At 46.8% G+C, this 20,276-nt stretch overlaps 1 protein-coding gene across 1 annotated transcript in view; it reads right to left on the bottom strand.

Annotated features, from left to right (window-relative positions):
- The window catches only part of LOC122943607 (probable endonuclease 4), a 78,635-nt gene that overhangs the window by 17,590 nt on the left and 40,769 nt on the right, over nt 1-20,276 (bottom strand). Inside the window, exon 9 of the mRNA XM_044301483.1 lies at nt 11,189-11,318. Coding sequence (XP_044157418.1) covers nt 11,189-11,318 — 130 coding nt within the window. The remainder of the gene's footprint in view (nt 1-11,188; nt 11,319-20,276) is intronic.

Here is a 20,276-nt window from a genome sequence, read left to right as displayed (position 1 = left end):
ATATTTTGGGACAGCTACAGCCCTCCGGAGCGGTAACGTTATGTTTTATAGGGGCATCTATGACTTTGGTACCATAACTTGACTTATGGAATTGCCCCATGTTGGGTGCTGCTGCGGACACGTTGCCTGCAGAGCATTCTTATACATTCGCTGCTGGGACTGTGGCTGTCCATCTTATCCCTTTTGTCATGCTCCTGATGTCCGTTTTCCCCCCCTCCCTGTGTCCCCTTTCCCCCTTCTAGTCTTGATTTATGTTGCCCGCTATAACCAGATATGTCTCATTGATATGGGGTTGAGCGGATACCTGCATAGGTTTTTCATCTTCATGCACTATGCAGGTCCCCGATACATCAGCCATGAAACGGGATGACAGAGATGTCACCGACTACAGAGTCACTTATTCAGTCGTTATCTTGTTATTAAGTTGTAAATGGTGTATACTGTTAAAGGCATGGTATGTGAGACACGAGGTGACACCACGTGGGGTGTGCATGAGATGGCCAGAGGTGGGCAGCCACGGTTCATGTGCAGGGAGATGGATGTATTGCATGGAGACTAGTTTACTATATCATCATGGCTGATCTCAAAGTTATGTCGTGGAATGTGAGGGGGCTGGGTAAGCCGAAGAAGAGAATTTCTGTATTCTCCCATGTCAGGCAGTTTACCCCTCATATCCTGGGCTTGCAAGAAACTCATTTAACCCCGGAGACAGGCAACAGGATTAAAAAACCTTGGGTTCAATGGTCAATGAATGCATATGGATCTACACATTCTAGAGGGGTCGCTTTGTTGGTCCACAGGAACATCAGGTGGGAGGTTCAGCGTTCGGTTGCGGATCCTGAGGGTCAATACATCCTGGTGTATGCCTTCATTAACTGCGCCCCATACATTGTAATTAACATCTACAACCCCCCCCCGGCTACTACAACCATATTCCAGGTGGTGATGGGCTTTGCGGCGCAATATCCCAATGCCAAATTTATTTGCATGGGCGATTTTAACCTAGTAATGCACGAAGATCGGGATAGGTTTCGTTCTGGGGACAGAGTGGGTGGCCACACTCCGGGAGATACCACTATGGCTAGAATTGCATCCGAGCTTGGGTGGTTAGATATGTGGAGATTGCGCAATCCCCTTCAGAGAGAGTACTCCTGCTTCACCCCCGCCAGGGGCGCACTATCCAGAATAGACTATATTTTTGGTAGCGCTGCTGTATACACGGATCTTGGTAGTATTGAATATGGTGCACAGGGACCCTCGGACCATGCTCCGGTTTTAGCTCAATTTACTCTATACAACGGCATTAGGCAGAGTGTAAAGATGCGTGTTCACCCTTTTTGGTTGTCTTTGTTGTCTTCTAATGATAGAGTCCCTGATCAGCTCCAGGTGTTCCTTGCTATGCAGGACGAGATGACGGACGGACTGTTGCTCTGGGAGACACTGAAGGCCTATCTGAGAGGGTGCCTTAAGTCATCTATTTCTTATATTAAAAAGGATTCTGCGAGTAAGGAATTAGAGCTACATTCTAATTGTAAGGCGGCTGAGAACTCCTTCAGGTCTAACCCCACGGATGCAAATAGGCAGGACTGGATGCTGAAAGGTAGGCTGTATATGACGCATCTCAGGGAAAAGAGCGAGCGCAAGCTGTTCTTCTTGAAGCAACAGAACTTTGAACTGGGTAGCCAAGCTGGCAAACTACTGGCTCATGTGGTACGTAATAATAGCATGTCTCCCCCGATAATTAGGATAAAGGACGCAGCTGGGGTGGTGGTGGAATCGGTGGGGGACATTCTAAACAGATTTAAGGGCTTCTATCAGGATCTTTATAGTTCAGCGGCTCAATACTCTGCTCGAGAATTGAGGGCCTATCTGGATCAGGTCGTGCATCCGCAACTTAGTGAGGAGGACAGGTCTTTATTGGAGGCTGACATATCACTGGAGGAAATTCAGATAGCCATGTCGGAGCTACCCACTGGGAAAGCACCGGGCCCTGACGGGATCCCAGTGGAGGTTTACAGGAAATACAGTGAGGTTCTAGGGCCTGAGCTCCTTAAACTTTACCAGGCGGCTCAGCAGAAGCGTAGACTCCCGGATTCGATGTATGATGCCACCATAGTGGTGATTCTCAAGCCGGACAAGGATCCCTTGGAGTGCGGGTCGTACAGGCCGATATCACTCCTAAATTTGGATTATAAAATTCTTACAAGACTGATCGCCTCCAGACTGAACAAGGTGATAGCCACTGTTATACACAGAGACCAGTCGGGGTTCATACCGGGACGATCAACGTCTGATAATATCAGAAGGGCGCAGGTTGTAGCTCAGGTAGGAGTGGCGAGGGATAAGCGCTGGGCCATGGCATCTCTAGACACTGCCAAGGCCTTTGACTCTGTGGAGTGGGTGTTCCTTTTAGAGGTGCTACGCTGTTTTGGCTTTGGCCCTAGGTTTATCGAATGGGTAGAAATTCTGTACCACCTCCCCAAAGCTAATATACTGGTAAATGGGTCGATGTCTGAATCCTTTAGCCTCCACAGGGGAACCAGACAGGGCTGCCCCCTGTCACCACTTTTGTTTGCCATAGCCATTGAGCACCTTGCTTTGAGAACTCGGCAGGATCAGGTCTTTAAAGGGATCTCTATGGGCGACAGAACGGACAAAGTCAGACTTTATGCGGATGATCTCCTCCTCTTTATGGACAAGCCCGAGACGACACTCCCTAGAGCGATTGATATAATTGGCGAATTTGGAAGGTTCTCGGGCTTGCACATAAATTGGACGAAATCGGCACTCATGCCCCTGTGGTCGCACACGTGGCCTCCTCAGTATTGTAATCTGCCAGTTGTGGACTCCTTCAAATATTTAGGAATTGTGATCACCAGGGACCCCCAGTTGGCGTACTCCCTGAATATTGCTCCTCTGGAGACCCTGTTTATGGATAAATTTAGGATATGGCAGAACCTACCGCTCTCCATTATGGGTAGATTGAATCTGGTTAAGATGACACTTTTGCCCAAAGGGTTGTATCTGTTGGCGCATGCGTGCTCCCCGGTACCGCAGGGCTTTTTCGCTCGCATCCATTCGTCAGTGGCTAAATTTGTGTGGGGGGGGGCCAGACGGAAGCTGTCTCTTCAGGTTCTTCAGAGGCCCAAGCTAGACGGTGGCGCTGCTTTACCTGACTTCTTCCTTTATTACCTGGCCGGGCAGCTGAGGTTCCTAATTCCTTGGGTCCAGCAGCTGGACTTGCCCAATGCAGAACACTACCTCAGGGAGCACTTGGGCCTTTCCTCTCTGTGGCCGGTGTTGGAAGGGCCACGTTTCATATCCAAGCGCTTGCTCCCCATCCATAGAATGGCCCACCAGGTATGGTCAGCTGCGAAGTTGAGGTCGTTCAGAGACATTCCGGATGACATCCCCCTGTGGGACAATCCTATGTTTGCCCATTTGATAGACTTGGAGGGAGCCAGATGGTGGAAGGTACAGGGCGTCAACAAATTGAGCGATTTATACACTAACGGTAGCTTGTGCTCCTCCTCTCAACTGCAAGAAAAGTTTGAATTGCCTCGCTCCTTCCTTTTCAGATATTTACAATTAAGGCACGCGCTGGCGGCACAGTTTGGGTCGGGGGGTCGCAGAATTTCTAATTATCCCCTGATAGGTGTCCTTAGGTCGCAGGGACCGAGAGGTATCATCTCTGTTCTCTATACGCACCTGCTCAACAATCGGACACTGATGAACCCCCTTGCTGTTGAAGGGAAATGGGAAAACTCCATCCCCTCCCTATCAGCGGATGATTGGAATGAGGCACTGCTGTCTCCAACACGGGTATCCCCGTCGGTCACTAACAGGTTGATTCAACTGTTTATTTTGCATAGAAGCTATCTTACTCCTGTCCGACTGCATAAAATGGGCAGATTGTCACATAGTAGGTGCCACAGGTGTCATCAGGACGGGGCAGACTTCTGGCATCTCATGTGGGATTGCTCGTACTTAAAGAGCTTTTGGGAAGCTGTGGTGGGGGTGCTATCTGCAATAGTTCCAAATACAGTTCCGCTATGCCCTAAGAGTTGCCTACTCGGCATCCTAGATGAGGAGGTTTGGGGTCATCATCATAGGATTTTTCTGAGCGAAACCTTATTTTTTGCCAGAAAGGCCGCCGCCCTGAGATGGATGGATGACAGAGCACCTACACTGGGTCAATGGAAAGCGCTGGTCAATCAGGCTGTAGGCATGGAAAAGGTTGTCTATATTCACAGGAAGTGCCCACAAAAGTTTGACAAAGTGTGGGGTGAATGGTGTGCGTCCCCTTTGACTGTGCACAATGCTTGTATGTTTTCAGCTGCTGATGTGTGATATATTGTTTATATCTATTGAGGCGCTAGCCTCTTCTACCTCATGGTCTATAAACGTCCTCTGACTTGTACACCTCCTTGTTGTACAGGACCTAACGCAATACTATCTTGTACTATTGTGCTTGTACTGTATCCCCTGCGCGGGATCGAACCTGGATTTGCTGCCTCTATGCTTGTGATAATGTAACATGCCTTTCTTGTTAAACTTCAATAAAACGAGTTTAAAAAAAAAAAAAGATGAAGAGAGCACAGCATTTACCTTTGTGGCCGCGGACAGAGACTCATATAGAGCTTGAATCCATGTCGCCATAGGGCCAGTAATGCCTACATAGCGCAGCACCACGAACAACCAAGGCCACCCCACCCTGTCAAAAGCTTTTTCAGCATCCGTAGATAAAAGGCAGAGCGGGATGCCACGTGTCCCAGCTTGATGAATCAGATTAAGTACCTTGGTGGTATCTCTCGCCTCCCGCCACTGAACGAAACCCACCTGGTCATTGTGTATGAGCTCGGATAGCAGCGGGACCAGACGTGTGGCCAGAATTTTAGGGAACAATTAGAGGTCCACGATTAGAAGGGAAATCAGACGGTAGTTAGCGCAGAGGGTGGGGTCTATTCCTTCCTTGTGTATGACCGTTATGTGTGCGTTAGAGATATCTGCAGGGAGTGAGTGTCCAATACTGAGAACACTTAATGCTTTTGCTAGCGGGGTCTGGAGAAGAGGTAAAAATCTTTTGTAGTAAGAGGCCGGGAGGCCATCTGGGCCTGGGGCCTTGCTGGGCTGCATGGTTTTAAGTGCTAATTCCTCAACAGAGATTGGCCTGTCTAAATCTTGGAAGGTGTCTGCAGGAATCTTCGGCATACCATTGCTAAGCACAGTGACCCATTAGAGACGTTGGGTTGTGGAAGGTTATATAGAGATTGGTAATATTGAGCAAAGGCTTTTGCGATAGCAGTGGGGTCATTCAGGAGGGAACCAAGGGCGTTGGCTACGCGAGGAACATAATTCCTCGCTCTCTGATCTCTGAGTAATCTGGCTAACAGTTTACCACTTTTGTTTCCAAACTCAAAGAAATGTCTACGCCCCTTTGCTAAAATTGTTTTCGTACGTACATCCAATTTCTCTTTGGGTTTGCTTCTGGCCAGGAGGAGGGAAGTGCGCGCAGCCGTCGCATGGGATTTTTTTATGGGTCTGCTCAAGGTTAGCAATTTCCTCTAGGAGCTGAGAGATTTCAGCCGCCCTTTCTTTTTTACGTCTTACTCCATGTTTGATGAATTCCCCACGGATTACACATTTGTGAGCTGCCCACACCGTGATAGGCGACATATCATCACTCTGATTGATTTCAAAGTACTGAGAAATCGCCGTGTGAACTCCCTGAGCTACTTCTAAGTCCTGCAGTAAGGACTCATTCAATCTCCACTGCCATGATTTCAGAGTGCGGAGAGGGGACTTCAAGGAAACATGGAGCATCGCATGGTCAGCGGGTCTATTGCGGATGAGTTCAAGAGAGACAGCGCTGAATGTCTCAGCAAGAAGTAGTGTGTCCCTCGCTGCCAAATAAAACGTGAAGTCTTTGACCTCCGGATTAAGTATCCGCCATACGTCTATTAACTGATGGGTGTGGAGAAGTTTTTTGATGCCCCGGAGATCTGAGTGTGCAAGATGAGAGGACCCCCTTTATCAACGACAGGATCTAACGCCACATTAAGATATCCCCCAACCAACAAGGTGCCCCCTGCAAAGTCATCCAAGCCAGACAAAATCCAAGTCAAAGCCTTGAGTTGTTTGGTATTTAGTAGGTATACATTTGCTAGGGTGTACAACTGTCCAGCTAGCTGTCCCTTAAGAAACTGAAAACGACCATTGTAGTCAGTACGAGCATCTATGAATTCCCAAGGAATCGACCTGGCTATGAGTATGCTCACTCCCCTTGACTTGGACCCTGAATAGCAGCTGTGATAGGTGTCAGGAAATCTAGGGGATTTAAACGAAGGCATAGCATCCCTATGGAAGTGGGTCTCTTGAATAAAAGCTACCTGTACCTTTTTACTCCATAGGAGCCGAAAGGATAGAGGAGCGCTTCTCAGGTGTGTTCAGCCCATTGGCGTTGATAGATGAGAACTTTATAGATGACATGGATTCAATCTGTAAGGAAAGGAGTTTAAGAGAGACACAAAGAAACAAGCGGAAGAGACAAGAGGGGGAGGGTAAAAAAAACAAAAACAAGACAGACAAAAAAAGGACTTGCCAGTCAGACCCAAACCTGCTACTCCAGTGAGGGTAAAACAAAATCTGCGAAGTAACCCTCCACAGAACAAAGGTGGGGAAAACCCCCACTATGCGATTCTTGGGAGACCCGAATTGAGTCGACCAAGACTCGCTGACCTAGTTGGAGAGAGGGAGAGCAATCAGGAGATGCGTCCCCGACCCTGGACCCAGATCCCAAAAATTCACTTGGCCACCAGATGCATCAAAAACATTCTAAAACTAAAGCGACATGCCCTCGCTATAGGAGAGCGAGAGATAGTGGGTTCAAGACAAACCCACCCAGAGGCCCCAGGAAAGCCTATTGGTAGCAGCGACAAAGAGGGCCCTCAAGGCTCGCCACCCGCCCATTAATCCGGAGCAGACCTGGGAGAACGTTCCCGCCTCCTTGCTGGTCCCCCACGAGGCGGTGCCTGACCGTCACCCTGTCCCTGGGTACTAGACGAGGCCATAGCCGAGGATATAAGAATCGGGACGTCCAACCAGTTCGGCAGGGACAGAACAGGAACCTCCAAAAAGCGGGACAGGTCCTCCACCTGGCCCGCTGTGTGAAGAGCGAACGTGGTTCCGTTCCTGCAAATAATCAAGTGGAAAGGATGTCCCCATCTGTACGAGGCCCCAGCCTCAGTGATAATTTGGAGGATCGGCTTCAGTGTGCGCCTCATCAACAAGGTCCTCCTGGACACGTCCGGTAAAACTTGGATTTGAGAGTTTGCAAAAGGCACTGGGCCTCGTCTCCAGGCTCTCTGTATCAGGTCCTCTTTTTCTCTGAAGAAATGAACGCGGCAGAGCACATCCTGCGGGTTGGAGGCACCTAATCGACGGGGTCCCAGGACTCGGTGAACCCTATCTAATTCAATCTCGAACTCATCCGGTCTGTCGAGGAGGGTGTTAAAAATAGCCATCACTGCTGTACGCAATCCGGAAGGTTTGATGTCTTCTGGAATCCCCCGCAGCTTAATGCTGTTTCGGCGCCCTCTATTCTCCTGGTTCTTCAAGTTGAAGCAATAGGTGTCTGTTTAGGGCTTGCTGGGAGGACATGCACGCCTCAACCTGCGTAAGACGTAAGTCCAGAGAGCTAGTAACATGTTCCTGGGAGGTCACTTTAGTGGAGATTGCGGCAATATCAGCTTTAACGGACGCAATGGCTTTGTCCCGTTTAGATTCAAGCTTCAATAGCATCGACTCTAAGTCCGTTTTAGTAGGAAGATTGCTGAGCAGCGACCAGATGTCCCTCAATTTGGGCCTCTTAGAGCGGTTGCTAGGAGAAGAGGAGGCTGAGGATGATGAATCTGAAGCCTCCGCAGCCGTCTGAGTACGGAAAATGCACTCCACGGAAAATGCACTCCACATTTTGTTCCCCATTTCCCCCCAATACACCAACATGCACCCAATATGTGCTCCTAAAATGATGTATGGGTGCATGGCAGGGTCCAAAAGGGAAGTAGCGCCATAGGGCTTTTGGAGGACAGATTTTGCAGGATTGGCTTTTGGGAACTATGTTGCATATAAAGACACCCTGAGTTAGCCCTACAGTGGAAATCCCCAAAAAGTGACCCCATTCTGGAAACTACACTCCTCAAGGAATATTTCAAGGTGTGTAGTGAGCACTTAGACCCATCGTCACAGAATTAGGAAACGCTTGGCTGTGAAAATAAGAAATGACATTTTTTTTTTTACAGAAAAAGTAGCTTTACACCCACATTTTTCACTTTCACAAGGGGTAGCAGGACAAAACGCATCCCACATTTTGTTCCCCATTTCCCCCCGAATACGCCAACACCCAATATGTGCTCATAAAATGATGTATGGATGCATGGAAGGGTTCCAGAGTCAAACAGATTTTGCTGATCTGAATTGGCAGACATGGATTTTAGCTGCCATGTCACATTTAAAATTTTTCCAGAGGTCCCCAGAAATGAAAAATCCCCAAAAGTGACCTCATTTGGGAAAGAGCACCCCCGTACAAACATTTCAAGTGGTGGAAAGGGTACTTTTTTACCAAACAGGTATCTCACAAAAGGCAGAAATACTTGAGACAAGCATTTCATAGCACACATTTGTAAAAATTACTAGCAGACCCCAATTTTTCACTTTCACAAGGGGTTAAAGGAGAAAATGCACCCCAGTATATGTTCCCCATTTTCTCCCCATTTTGTAAACACCCCATATGTGCTCGTAGCCTGCTGTATTGGCTCATAGCAGGCCACTACAGGCAAAGTACAATTAGCAGGCCTGAATTGGCAGACGTGGATTTTAGCTGTCATGTCGCATTTAAAACATTTCCAAAGGTCCCCAGAAATGAAAAACCCCAATAAGTGACCCCATTTTGGAAAGGGCACCCCCATACGGACATTTTAAGTGCTGGAAAGGGTACTTTTTACCAAACAGGTGTCTCACAGAAGGCAGAAATACTAGAGAGAGGATTTCAAAGCACACATTTGTAAAAATTAAAAAGTACTAGCAGACCCCAATTTTTCACTTTCACAAGGGGTTAAAGGAGAAAATGCACCCCAGTATATGTTCCCCATTTTCTCCCCATTTTGCAAACACCCCATATGTGCTCGTAGCCTGCTGTATTGGCGCACAGCTGGCGGCTACAGGCAAAGTGCAAAATATGGTTTTTGCAGGCCTGAACTGGCAGACACCCCCGTACGGACATTTTAAGTGGTGGAAAGGGTACTTCTTACCAAACAGGTGTCTCACAGAATAGATTATGTAGTGGTTGTTGAAAAGTGGTTATGCAAGTGAGGTGGACTAAATAAGAGATATGGAAATATTACAGGGAGCATAAAGGATGAAATTAAAAATCCATGGATGAGTGGTAGGTTCGGAAGCATTCTTTCATGCAGAGGCCAGGTTTATCAGGCCAGGTGTCGCACTGATAAATGGTGTCCTTTCGTATTCCCCTTTTGTAACAAACCCGACATCTTTTTGGGGTTTTTCCCCTCTTTGCTGTTTGTGGGACTTCACCAGGGAAATGTTGTCCTGATACAACACGGGCACCATGACCTCCTGAAGTACTCGGGCCCTCCCCTTCCTGACTTTGGAAAATTAGGGACTTGATTACCGCCTCTTGGAACTGAAGCAAAGTTCCTGTCTGGCCTGCAGTTCTATGTAAAATGTAAGCATTGTACATTGCCATCTGTACAATGTATACGGCCAGCTTTTTGTACCACACCTTAGTTTTAAGCATGGCACTGTAGGGCTTCAGAACTTGATCGGACAGATCAATCCCTCCCATGTGCCTGTTGTAATCAATCAAGGATGCAGTCAGGTTTGTTGACAGGAGTACTGGTACCTCGCACTTGGGCAGGAGAACTGGTGTTTGTGTGAATGGTGGTTAGTACAAGGACATCCCTCTTGTCCTTGTACTTAACCGCCAGCATGTTCTCATGGAGGAGAGCCTTACTGTCACCATGCCCTACCAGGGATCTAGGGAGCCCTCTCATTTTTTCGCACTGTGCCGCAAGCCACAGTATCTCGGGCTTTTAGGGACATGAATAGGGGTATGCTGGTGTAATAGTTATCTACATAGAGGTGATAACCATTATCCAGCAGTGGGTGCAGTAAGTCCCACACAATCTTGCCAGTAATTCCTAGGACGGGAGAGCATTCAGGGGGTTGTATTCAGGAATCTTTCCCCTCATAAACCCGGAACCTGTAGGTGTACCCAAAAGGTACTTGCGCGCAGCTTGTACATTCTTATTCCGTACCGTGCCCGAGGTACTGGCGAAATTTAACCCTTCCTTTAAAATGTACAAGGGACTTGTCTATGCTGATTTCTTTTGCTGGGGTGAACACCTCTGTAAATTTTGAGTTGAGGTGCTCCAGAAGGGGTCTTATTTTGAATAGACGGTCAAAATTTGGGTCATTTGGGGGGGGGGGGGGTCACTCCTCCTCACCTTCATCTAAGATGGCTTACTACTGATTAATGCAGTCAGTTTACTCCGGTCACCGTGCGATTCGCCGCGGTGACCGGAGTTATCCATGACGTACTATTATGTCACGATGCAGTAAGTCACCGACTTTCATGACGTACTAGTACGTCATGTGTCGGGAAGGGGTTAAAAGGGAACTTGTCACATTGAACATGGTGTTTGATTTGATGGCGGCATGGTATAGAGCAGGAGGAGCTGAGCAGATTGAGATGTAGTTCTGTGGGAAAAGTATGTACTTTGTATGTACTTTATACATTTAAATTCCTGCTCATTCTGGTCTTTGAAGTCCAGGAGCCGGTCCTATCAGTGACTGACAGCCTTCCCCCTATGACAGTGTGTATACAGAGAGAGCTGTCAGTCACTGATAGGACGTCTCCTTGTCTTCAAAGCTGAGAATGAGCAGCAATGTAAATGAATGAAATACAAGTTATACTGAATCTTTCCCCATAAAACTATATAACAATCTGCTGAGCTCCTCCTGCTCTATAACATACTGCAGCTCAGACACCATGTTCACTATGACAGGTTCCCTTTAAATACTGCCCATGTGTTGCAGCCCTGATGACTGAATGAGGCCAAAGCCCTTAACGATAAGAGTCAGCGGGATCACATAATCAGATGGCACAAACCTGGCAGGTGTCTCAAGGATCATGGGAATCTCATTAAACCGGGGCTCGTTCATCACCTTTCTGAATCCCTCTACACCAATGTGACCTCTGCCTATATTTTCATGACGGTCCAGTCGACAGCCAACTTTACCTGGGAGGATATAAAAAAGTGATTAGCAGAATTTCTACAATGTGTGCAGATTGTTGTGAGAGCAAATGAAAGCAATTATAAATGGGTGGTCTTATCCCAGGCATTGGTCAGCAATTTCCAATCAGCGGGGTCTAACCTCTGACACTACACCCGATCAATAGAACAAGGGGCAGTGGCGACAGAAAATCACCATGTGACTATGTCTGCCAGCTTCGCCTTTTATATGCAATTAAACCTCTAGGAACAACAGGGGTGTTGCCATTACACCTAGAGCCTCAGCTCTCTCTGCACTTTGACAGGGCCAGGCAGGTGTGATCACGTTAACACTGCTAGGCTCTGTCAATCAAAAAGTGAAGAGGGTGCGGCAGTTTCAGAGAAAGCAGAGCCTTTAGGTGTAATGGCAACGCCCCCATTGCTCTTAGAGGCTCATTTGCATATATTACAACATCATTTTTCTCAGCAATGCACATATGAACCTAGGACCAACACAGAGGCCTTCACCTGCCAAGTGCACATGTAACAGGTCAGGCAGTGTCATTGGTACAAAGCTGCCGACAGATGCCCTTTAAGAACTAATTTTTCATGTACTGTAATGTATTTTCCTACTGTCCCCTTTAGTTGCAGTTCAGTTAAAGTGCTGCCCACTAGCACATCCCCAATAAGAAAGGGGGGCCGGCTGCCTGACCTTTAATGACAGAAGACTGTAAATTAACTCTAAATTCCAATCCTTTGCAAATAACAGAGATACAGTCATGAGCAGCATCAAACTGATACAGAAACCTCTATGGATAAAGATGGAGTAATGCTGCACAACTGTGATGTATGGCGCTATTCACACACTCCTGATTAGTAATATCATGAAGGAATTCACATCTATGTAGGAACGTCAGGGAAGATTTACTAGCGAAAAAAAGCTCCAGAATTCTACTGCACATGCCGTGCACCACATTTACTGAGTGCCTTAGACATCTTTTGCACCTTGCTCGACAGACGAGTAGCTATAAAGGAGGTTGTTTTTGTCCGTTTTCATAGCAGTATGAAGGCTTGGTTATTGCAGGACAAGTTATTCTAATGGCACTATTTGTTATTGTATACAATGTACTTGAAAGCTGGAAATTAAAAAACTAAATGGGATGGAAATGGAAAAAAACGCAATTCTGCCATAGTTTCCAGAGTTTCGTTTTTTTTTTTTTAACTCATTTTATTAAAGAGAATAATACAAGTATGGCATACATATAATATATATGATGGCCCACGCAGGGGCACTTCAAAAATGCTGAGAAAACAGTGATACATAAGGACGTCGATATACAGCAGAATTCGCTCATATGAACATACACAATTCCTACTCAGATGGGGTGCATTATTCACGGGGTAATCATATCCCACACATAGATGCTCCAGCATAGACATCAGTATCAATAACACTGCAAGGTATCTACATATTGATTCGAGGATCAGTGAGGCCCGTCGGCTGTCGAGGAGAGGCACACCAATCACCCCAGACTTTCTCAAATTTTTGTGGGCACCCCCTATGTTTATACACAACAGACCCTGTGAGCCACTGTCCCTTCGAGGGGGGGGGAGTCTCCCATCCATCTTATGGCAATTGCCTTTCTAGCTAGAAATAGTGTTGCCGCTAAGAAAATTCTGTGGTAATGTGACCACGATTCTTCATCAATGACTCCCAGAATGCACATCTTGGGACATAGCGGCAGCATCACAGGGACCTTAGTTGCGAGGACTTCCAGAACTGTCGAATGAACTCACAATCCCACATCATATGCCAAAAGTTGGCTCCCTCGGCATCGCATCTATGGCACCTGGAGTGACTAATCCTACCCATCTTTTGAAGTCTGGTGGGCGTGAGGTAACGGTAATAAAGGATAAAAAGCTGAATCATTCTATTGTTTATGGAGGGTGATACCTTGTTCGGAGCCATCAATGCCTCCTCCCAATCCTCGGAAGATAAAGAGGGAATTAGCAACTTCCATCTGTCCTCAACAGCCAAGGGGTCACCAGCAGGCGGCAGCCCAACAAGTGTGTATATAGCGCTGAGACTATGCCTCTAGGGCCTTGCGATGTCAAAACCCCTATAATAGGGTATTTAGAGATACCCCTGTTATCGCTTCTGAACTGGGCCTGCAGTGCATGTCTCAATTGAAGGTATCTGAAGAAGAGAGTGCGCGGCACCTGAAACTTATCCTGAATCTGCGAAAATGACCTAAGCTGCCCACTTTCATATAAATCTCCCATCGTGAGTATGCCATGTCTCTTCCACTCAGACACACCCTCTAGCTTAGCCAGATGTGGGAACATACAATTATCCCATACGGGAACTTCATTTGGCAAATCCTTGTAGGAGTTTAACTTAGATGCCTGCCATATCTGGTGAGCTAGCCTATGTATTGGGAGAAGATCCTTTTGAATATGTCGAGAACCTTTCAGAACAGGCCACAACGTGGGGATTTGCAAGTATTCGTGCAGGTAGTATTCTGCGTTCAGCTTTGAGGCGTCTGTGACCCAATACCTCAGGAATCTAAATTGGCTTGCTACATAGTAAAGAAAGAAGTCTGTAGCTTCGGTCTCTGTAAAACTGACAATGAGAGCTTCCTCCTAGCTTTACCCCATATAAAAGGAGGCTACTATAGCATGTATGCGTTTAAAAAATCCCCTTGGAATTGGAGTACAGGCGTGTGACAGCAAATATAGACCTTTGGGCAGGAGTATCATCTTTACTAGATTCAGTCTGCCCATGACCGACAATGGGAGGGTCTCCAATGTTTTTACCTTATCTTGGAATACCGTCTCTAAGGGTTCAATGTTCAGGACATAGGAGAGTTAAGGCTCTTTAGTGATTATTACTCCTAAATATTTAAACCTGTCAACTACAGGCAGATTGTTTCGGCAACTAGGCCAATCGTGCGTCCAGAGGGGCATGATGGCAGACTTGCCCCAATTTATGTGCAGCCCAGAATATAGCCCAAAGCGCTCAATGATTTCAACTGCTCTTGATAAAGATGCTTCCGGGGCCGACATAAAGAGGATCAAGTCATCCACATACAGTCCAATCCTGTCCTCCCTATCTCCCCCGCTAACACCTGCATAAACCTGATCCTGTCTGAATCTGATGGCCAAATGTTGAATAGCTAGCGCAAACAGCAAAGGCGAGAGCGGGCATCCCTGCCTCGCGCCTCTGAGTAAGGGGAACCTGTCATAATGAGAACCGTTCAGTTGAATGCTAGCAGTGGGTTTTTTGTATAGAGTTTCTATCCATTTAATGAAGTTGGGACCAAAGCTACCTAGCACGGCTGTCAGAAAGGGCCATTCCAACGAATCGAAAGCCTTGGCTGTGTCCAGTGAAGCCAGAGCCCATCTCTCCTTCTTTGCCACCCCTAACTGGGCAATTACCTGAGCTCTCCTAATGTTGTCTGACGTGGAGCTCCCAGGCATGAAGCCCAACTGATCAGCATGGATTATTAACGTGATAACCTTATTCAACCTGTTGGCCAGAACTCTGGTCAGTCCAAGTTTAAAAGAGAGATTGGACGATAAGATCCACACTCCAATGGGTCCTTGCCAGGCTTCAAGATCACAACAATGGAGGCGTCATACATGGAATGTGCCACAGGAATGTGCCGCTCTATACAGGTTCAGCAACTGAGGGCTCAGATTGTCCCCATACCTAGAAAATACCTCTACAGGGACGCCATCTGGGCCAGGGGCCTTCCCTGTCGGCAAGTCCTTAATTGCCTTCTCCACTTCCTCTAGTGTAATATCCTCCTCCATAAGACTCCTATCCAAGTCCCCTAGCCAAGGATGAGACACTTCAGCGAGGTAGGACTCTAAATCTTGCCCTGAATAGGTAGCAGCTGATTTATATAGGTCCCTGTAAAAATTATGAAAGCACTTCAATATGTCTTGCGCCGATTCCAGTATGCGGCCACCAGGCTCCTGTATCCTGAGTATCGGGGGAGACATATTATTGGTGCGTGCTATATGTGCAAGTAACTTCCCTGTCTGACTGCCTGTTTCAAACGACTGCTGCTTAAGGAAGAAAACCTTCCTTTTGCTCTTTTCCTCCAGGTGCATCATGTACATTCTCCCTCTGAATAACCACTCTACCCTGCGCTCTTCAGAGGGGGACTCAGTGAACGCCCTCTCGGCTTCCTTACAACTGGCATGCAACTAATTTTTCTTACGCTGCGAATCTCTCTTAACGTATGAGATTGAGGATTTGATGCATCCTCTAAGGTACGCTTTCATTGTCTCCCATAGCAACAGAGCGTCCGTGGACTCGCCCTGTATCTCAAGAAACATCCTCAGTTGATCAGGGATTCTGTCATTTAAACCAAACAAGGACAGCTAGAAAGGGTGTATACGCATCTTACTGCCAACGCCAGCACAGTCAGTCGGTGCCAGCTCCGCCAGTAATGGGGCATGATCAGAAGGACCCTGTGGACAGTGTCTAATATTCACCAGATCAGTATATACCATGGCATTGCCAAACAAATAATCAATTCTGGACAGGGCACCACTGGCACGGGTAAAGCAAGAGTATTCCCTTGTTAGCGGGTTCTTGGCTCTCCACAAGTCCACCCATCCCATCTCCTGCGATATTCTGGCAAGAACCGCTGTATTCCCTCCCTCCCGCCCCTCCTCCCTCTGTTCTATAGCTAAATCTATCTAAATCCTCACTAACTACCTGATTAAAGTCTCCCATGCATAGGAGACGGGCATTAGGATAATTAGCCACAAAACCCGTGACTGCTTGTAGAAGGGATAGAGATGCAGGAGGGGGATTATACAAATTAACAATCACATAGGGGACACAATTAATGTGAGCATATATGAAGATGTACTGTCCTCCCTGATCCACAGCTGAGTAGTGAATCTCCCATCTGAGGCTTCTATGGAACACCAGGGCCACACCTCTGGAGTGAGAACTCCCATATGAATTGAATAAGTGTTGCGCCCAGTTTTTTTTTAGCCTGTTCCCAGTTTCCGCGATAAGATGGGTTTCTTGGAGGCCCAGAATATGTGGGTTAAAGGAGCATATTTGTGAAAAAAAACGCTATCCTCTTATTAGGGTCTCCCAGCCCCCTCACATTCCAGGACATTACTCTTATGGAGGCCATGGCGTCGCCAAGTTTAAATCAAGGACATATACAGACGTGGACAAAATTGTTGGTACCCTTTGGTCAATGAAAGAAAAAGTCACAATGGTCACAGAAATAACTTTAATCTGACAAAAGTAATAATAAATTAAAATTCTATAAATGTTAACCAATGAAAGTCAGACATTGTTTTTCAACCATGCTTCAACAGAATTATGTAAAAAAATAAACTCATGAAACAGGCATGGACAAAAATGATGGTACCCCTAACTTAATATTTTGTTGCGCAACCTTTTGAGGCAATCACTGCAATCAAACGCTTCCTGTAACTGTCAATGAGACATCTGCACCTCTCAGCAGGTATTTTGGCCCACTCCTCATGAGCAAACTGCTCCAGTTGTGTCCGGTTTGAAGGGTGCCTTTTCCAGACTGCATGTTTCAGCTCCTTCCAAAGATGCTCAATAGGATTGAGGTCAGGGCTCATAGAAGGCCACTTTAGAATAGTCCAATTTTTTCCTCTTAGCCATTCTTGGGTGTTTTTAGCGGTGTGTTTTGGGTCATTGTCCTGTTGCAAGACCCATGACCTGCGACTGAGACCAAGCTTTCTGACACTGGCTAGTACATTTCTCTCTAGAATTCCTTGATAGTCTTGAGATTTCATTGTACCCTGCACAGATTCAAGACACCCTGTGCCAGACGCAGCAAAGCAGCCCCAGAACATAACAGAGCCTCCTCCATGTTTCACAGTAGGGACAGTGTTCTTTTCTTGATATGCTTCATTTTTTCGTCTGTGAACATACAGCTGATGTGCCTTGGCAAAAACTTCGATTTTTGTCTCATCTGTCCACAGGACATTCTCCCAGAAGCTTTGTGGCTTGTCAACATGTAGTTTGGCATATTCCAGTCTTGCTTTTTTATGATTCGTTTTCAACAATGGTGTCCTCCTTGGTCGTCTCCCATGTAGTCCACTTTGGCTCAAACAACGACGGATGGTGCGATCTGACACTGATGTTCCTTGAGCATGAAGTTCACCTTGAATCTCTTTAGAAGTCTTTCTAGGCTCTTTTGTTACCATTCGGATTATCCGTCTCTTAGATTTGTCATCAATTTTCCTCCTGCGGCCACGTCCAGGGAGGTTGGCTACAGTCCCATGGATCTTAAACTTATGAATAATATGTGCAACTGTACTCACAGGAACATCTAGTTGCTTGGAGATGGTCTTATAGCCTTTACCTTTAACATGCTTGTCTATAATTTTCTTTCTGATCTCTTGAGACAGCTCTTTCCTTTGCTTCCTCTGGTCCATGTCGAGTGTGGTACACACCATATCACCAAACAACACAGTGATTACCTGGAGCCATATATATAGGCCCAATGGCTGATTACAAGGTTGTAGACACCTGTGATGCTAATTAGTGGACACACCTTGAATTAACATGTCCCTTTGGTCACATTATGTTCTGTGTTTTCTAGGGGTACCATCATTTTTGTCCATGTCTGTATCCACATCCATACTGCATACACTGACATTTCAGGCATCTGGTCAATGGGAAGCATAAACTTCCCTGCTGCTACCAAGAGATGGGACGGCCATACTTGAGACAAATAAGCTTGAGCATACAAAAACATAGTACAGAACAATAACATTATAAACATGAATATGTCGGATCCCGATCCGACTAACTTGGTGGCCCATAACTCGGGGACCTGTAAGGTGCAAATAGATGTTATAACCATACAGGTACTGCTCCTACCCCCCATTCAGCAAATATATGCAAAAACTGCTAGCCTTAGTACAGGACAATGAGATAAGCTGACAAAGTGTCCAGTGCTGTACATAGGGAAACACCCTAAACCTAAGTGAGATCTCACACAAGACTATCAGATGCAGTCCAGAACATGAAATATAAAACCAGAAGTAGCTGAGGTATATATTAACTAACATCATGCGCATAGTAAACACGATCAAGTCCCCTCAGAATCAGACATAAGAGGGTTCTTTAATTCTTGCTGTGAACAGACAGCGAAAGGTTCAGCGCGGTCCAGGACGCGCAGATTTTCTTGAGGCCCAGTCCTCCGCTTCTCGGGGATCACTGAAAAATACTGTTTTATCGCCGTCTACGACTCTGAGACGAGCCGGGTAAGCCATCGAGTATTGGAGATTTAAATCCCGAAGGCGACGTTGAACCGCAACAAATGTGGCTCTCCTCTTCTGAAGGTCTGCAGAGAAATCCGGAAAAAGGGAGACCTTTGCATTTTCATGCCTGATGTCTTGCTTGCTTCTGGCCTGGCTGAGGATAAGATCCCGGTCTCTCCAATTTAGCAGACGCGCCAAATGGGGTCTAGGAGGAGCCCCTGGCGGGGGATATCTGTCTGGGACCCGGTGTGCTCTCTCCACGGTATATGCAGGAGAAAAGGGTGCCTCAGGGAACTGCTCTTTAAACCAGGCCTCTAAGAAGGCCGCAGGATCTCTGCCTTCAGCTTATTCTGGTAGGCCCAAGATCCTCACGTTGTTGCGGCGCGACCTATTCTCCAGGTCGTCACATTTCTGTTGCCACTGACCTACGGATCGCTCCAGATCTTGCAGCTTCCCTGCCATGGGTCTGGTCAGGTCCTCCAGCGCAGACACGTAGTCTTCCGTATTTTTGACCCGGTCTCTAAGTTGCTGCATGTCATGGCAGAGCAGGCCCACATCCACTCTCACCTCCTCCAGCTTCCCGGTGAGTGAGGTTTGGCATGATGATATTGCCACTAGCAGCTGCTCATACGCTGTCTTTAGGGTGAACTCCTGCTCAGCGCCTTCCTCTGCATCCGCCTGCCCACGGGTAACAGCCGCACGTGCAGGGGTCGCAGACGCGGCTCCACCTTGGGCCTCTGACCTGGCAAACTCTTTAAAGGGAACCTGTCACCTAGATTTTGTGTATAGAGCTGAGGACATGGGTTGCTAGATGGCCGCTAGCACATCCGCAATACCCAGTCCCCATAGCTCTCTGTGCTTTTATGGTGTAAAAAAAACGATTTGATACATATGCAAATTAACATAAAAGAGTCATATCTTACTTGTGTGACCAGAGAAGAGTCATATTTTCAAGCTCTGACTCATCTCAGGTTAATTTGCATATGTATCAAATCGTTTTTTATACACAATAAAAGCACACAGAGCTATGGGGACTGGATATTGCGGATGTGCTAGCGGCCATATAGCAACCCATGTGCTCAGCTCTATACACAAAATCCCGGTGACAGGTTCCCTTTAAGCTTTTCCGCGGCCGTTTGTGCTTTGCTGGGTCCCATATTCGGTGTGCGGGGTCTCCTTCGCCTCCTGCACACCGTCCACTCTGTGCCTGGAGTCGGCAGTTTGTCAGGATGGTGAAGGATTAGCGAGGGTAAGCGGAGCTACTCACAGAAGCGTGCTCACATGCCGGCAGCCGGCCACGCCCCCAAGGTACATAACTTTTAATGCCCAGAGTTTCGTTTTTACTCTGTTACCATAAGAGTTGCCATCATTCTCCAGGTCAGTTACGATTACAGCGATACCACGGTTATATAGTATTTCTTGTGTTTAAATATCTTTTTCTTTGCATTACCATATTCTGACCACCATAACCATTTTTTTTATAGTTATTATTATTATTTTATTATTATACTCACTTATGTAGCACTACTATATTCTTCAGCGCTTTACAGACATTAACATCAGCCTGTCCCCTTTGAGGCTCACAATCTAAGGTCCCTATCAGTATGTCTTTGGAGTGTGGGAGGAAACCAGAGAACCTGGAGGAAACCTACACAAACATGGGGAGAACATACAAACTCCATGCAGATGTTACCCTTGGTAAGA

The sequence above is a fragment of the Bufo gargarizans genome, chromosome 7 (assembly GCF_014858855.1).
Source record: "Bufo gargarizans isolate SCDJY-AF-19 chromosome 7, ASM1485885v1, whole genome shotgun sequence".
In the NCBI taxonomy this organism is placed as follows: domain Eukaryota; kingdom Metazoa; phylum Chordata; class Amphibia; order Anura; family Bufonidae; genus Bufo; species Bufo gargarizans.
This window is presented reverse-complemented; position numbering and strand designations above follow the sequence as displayed.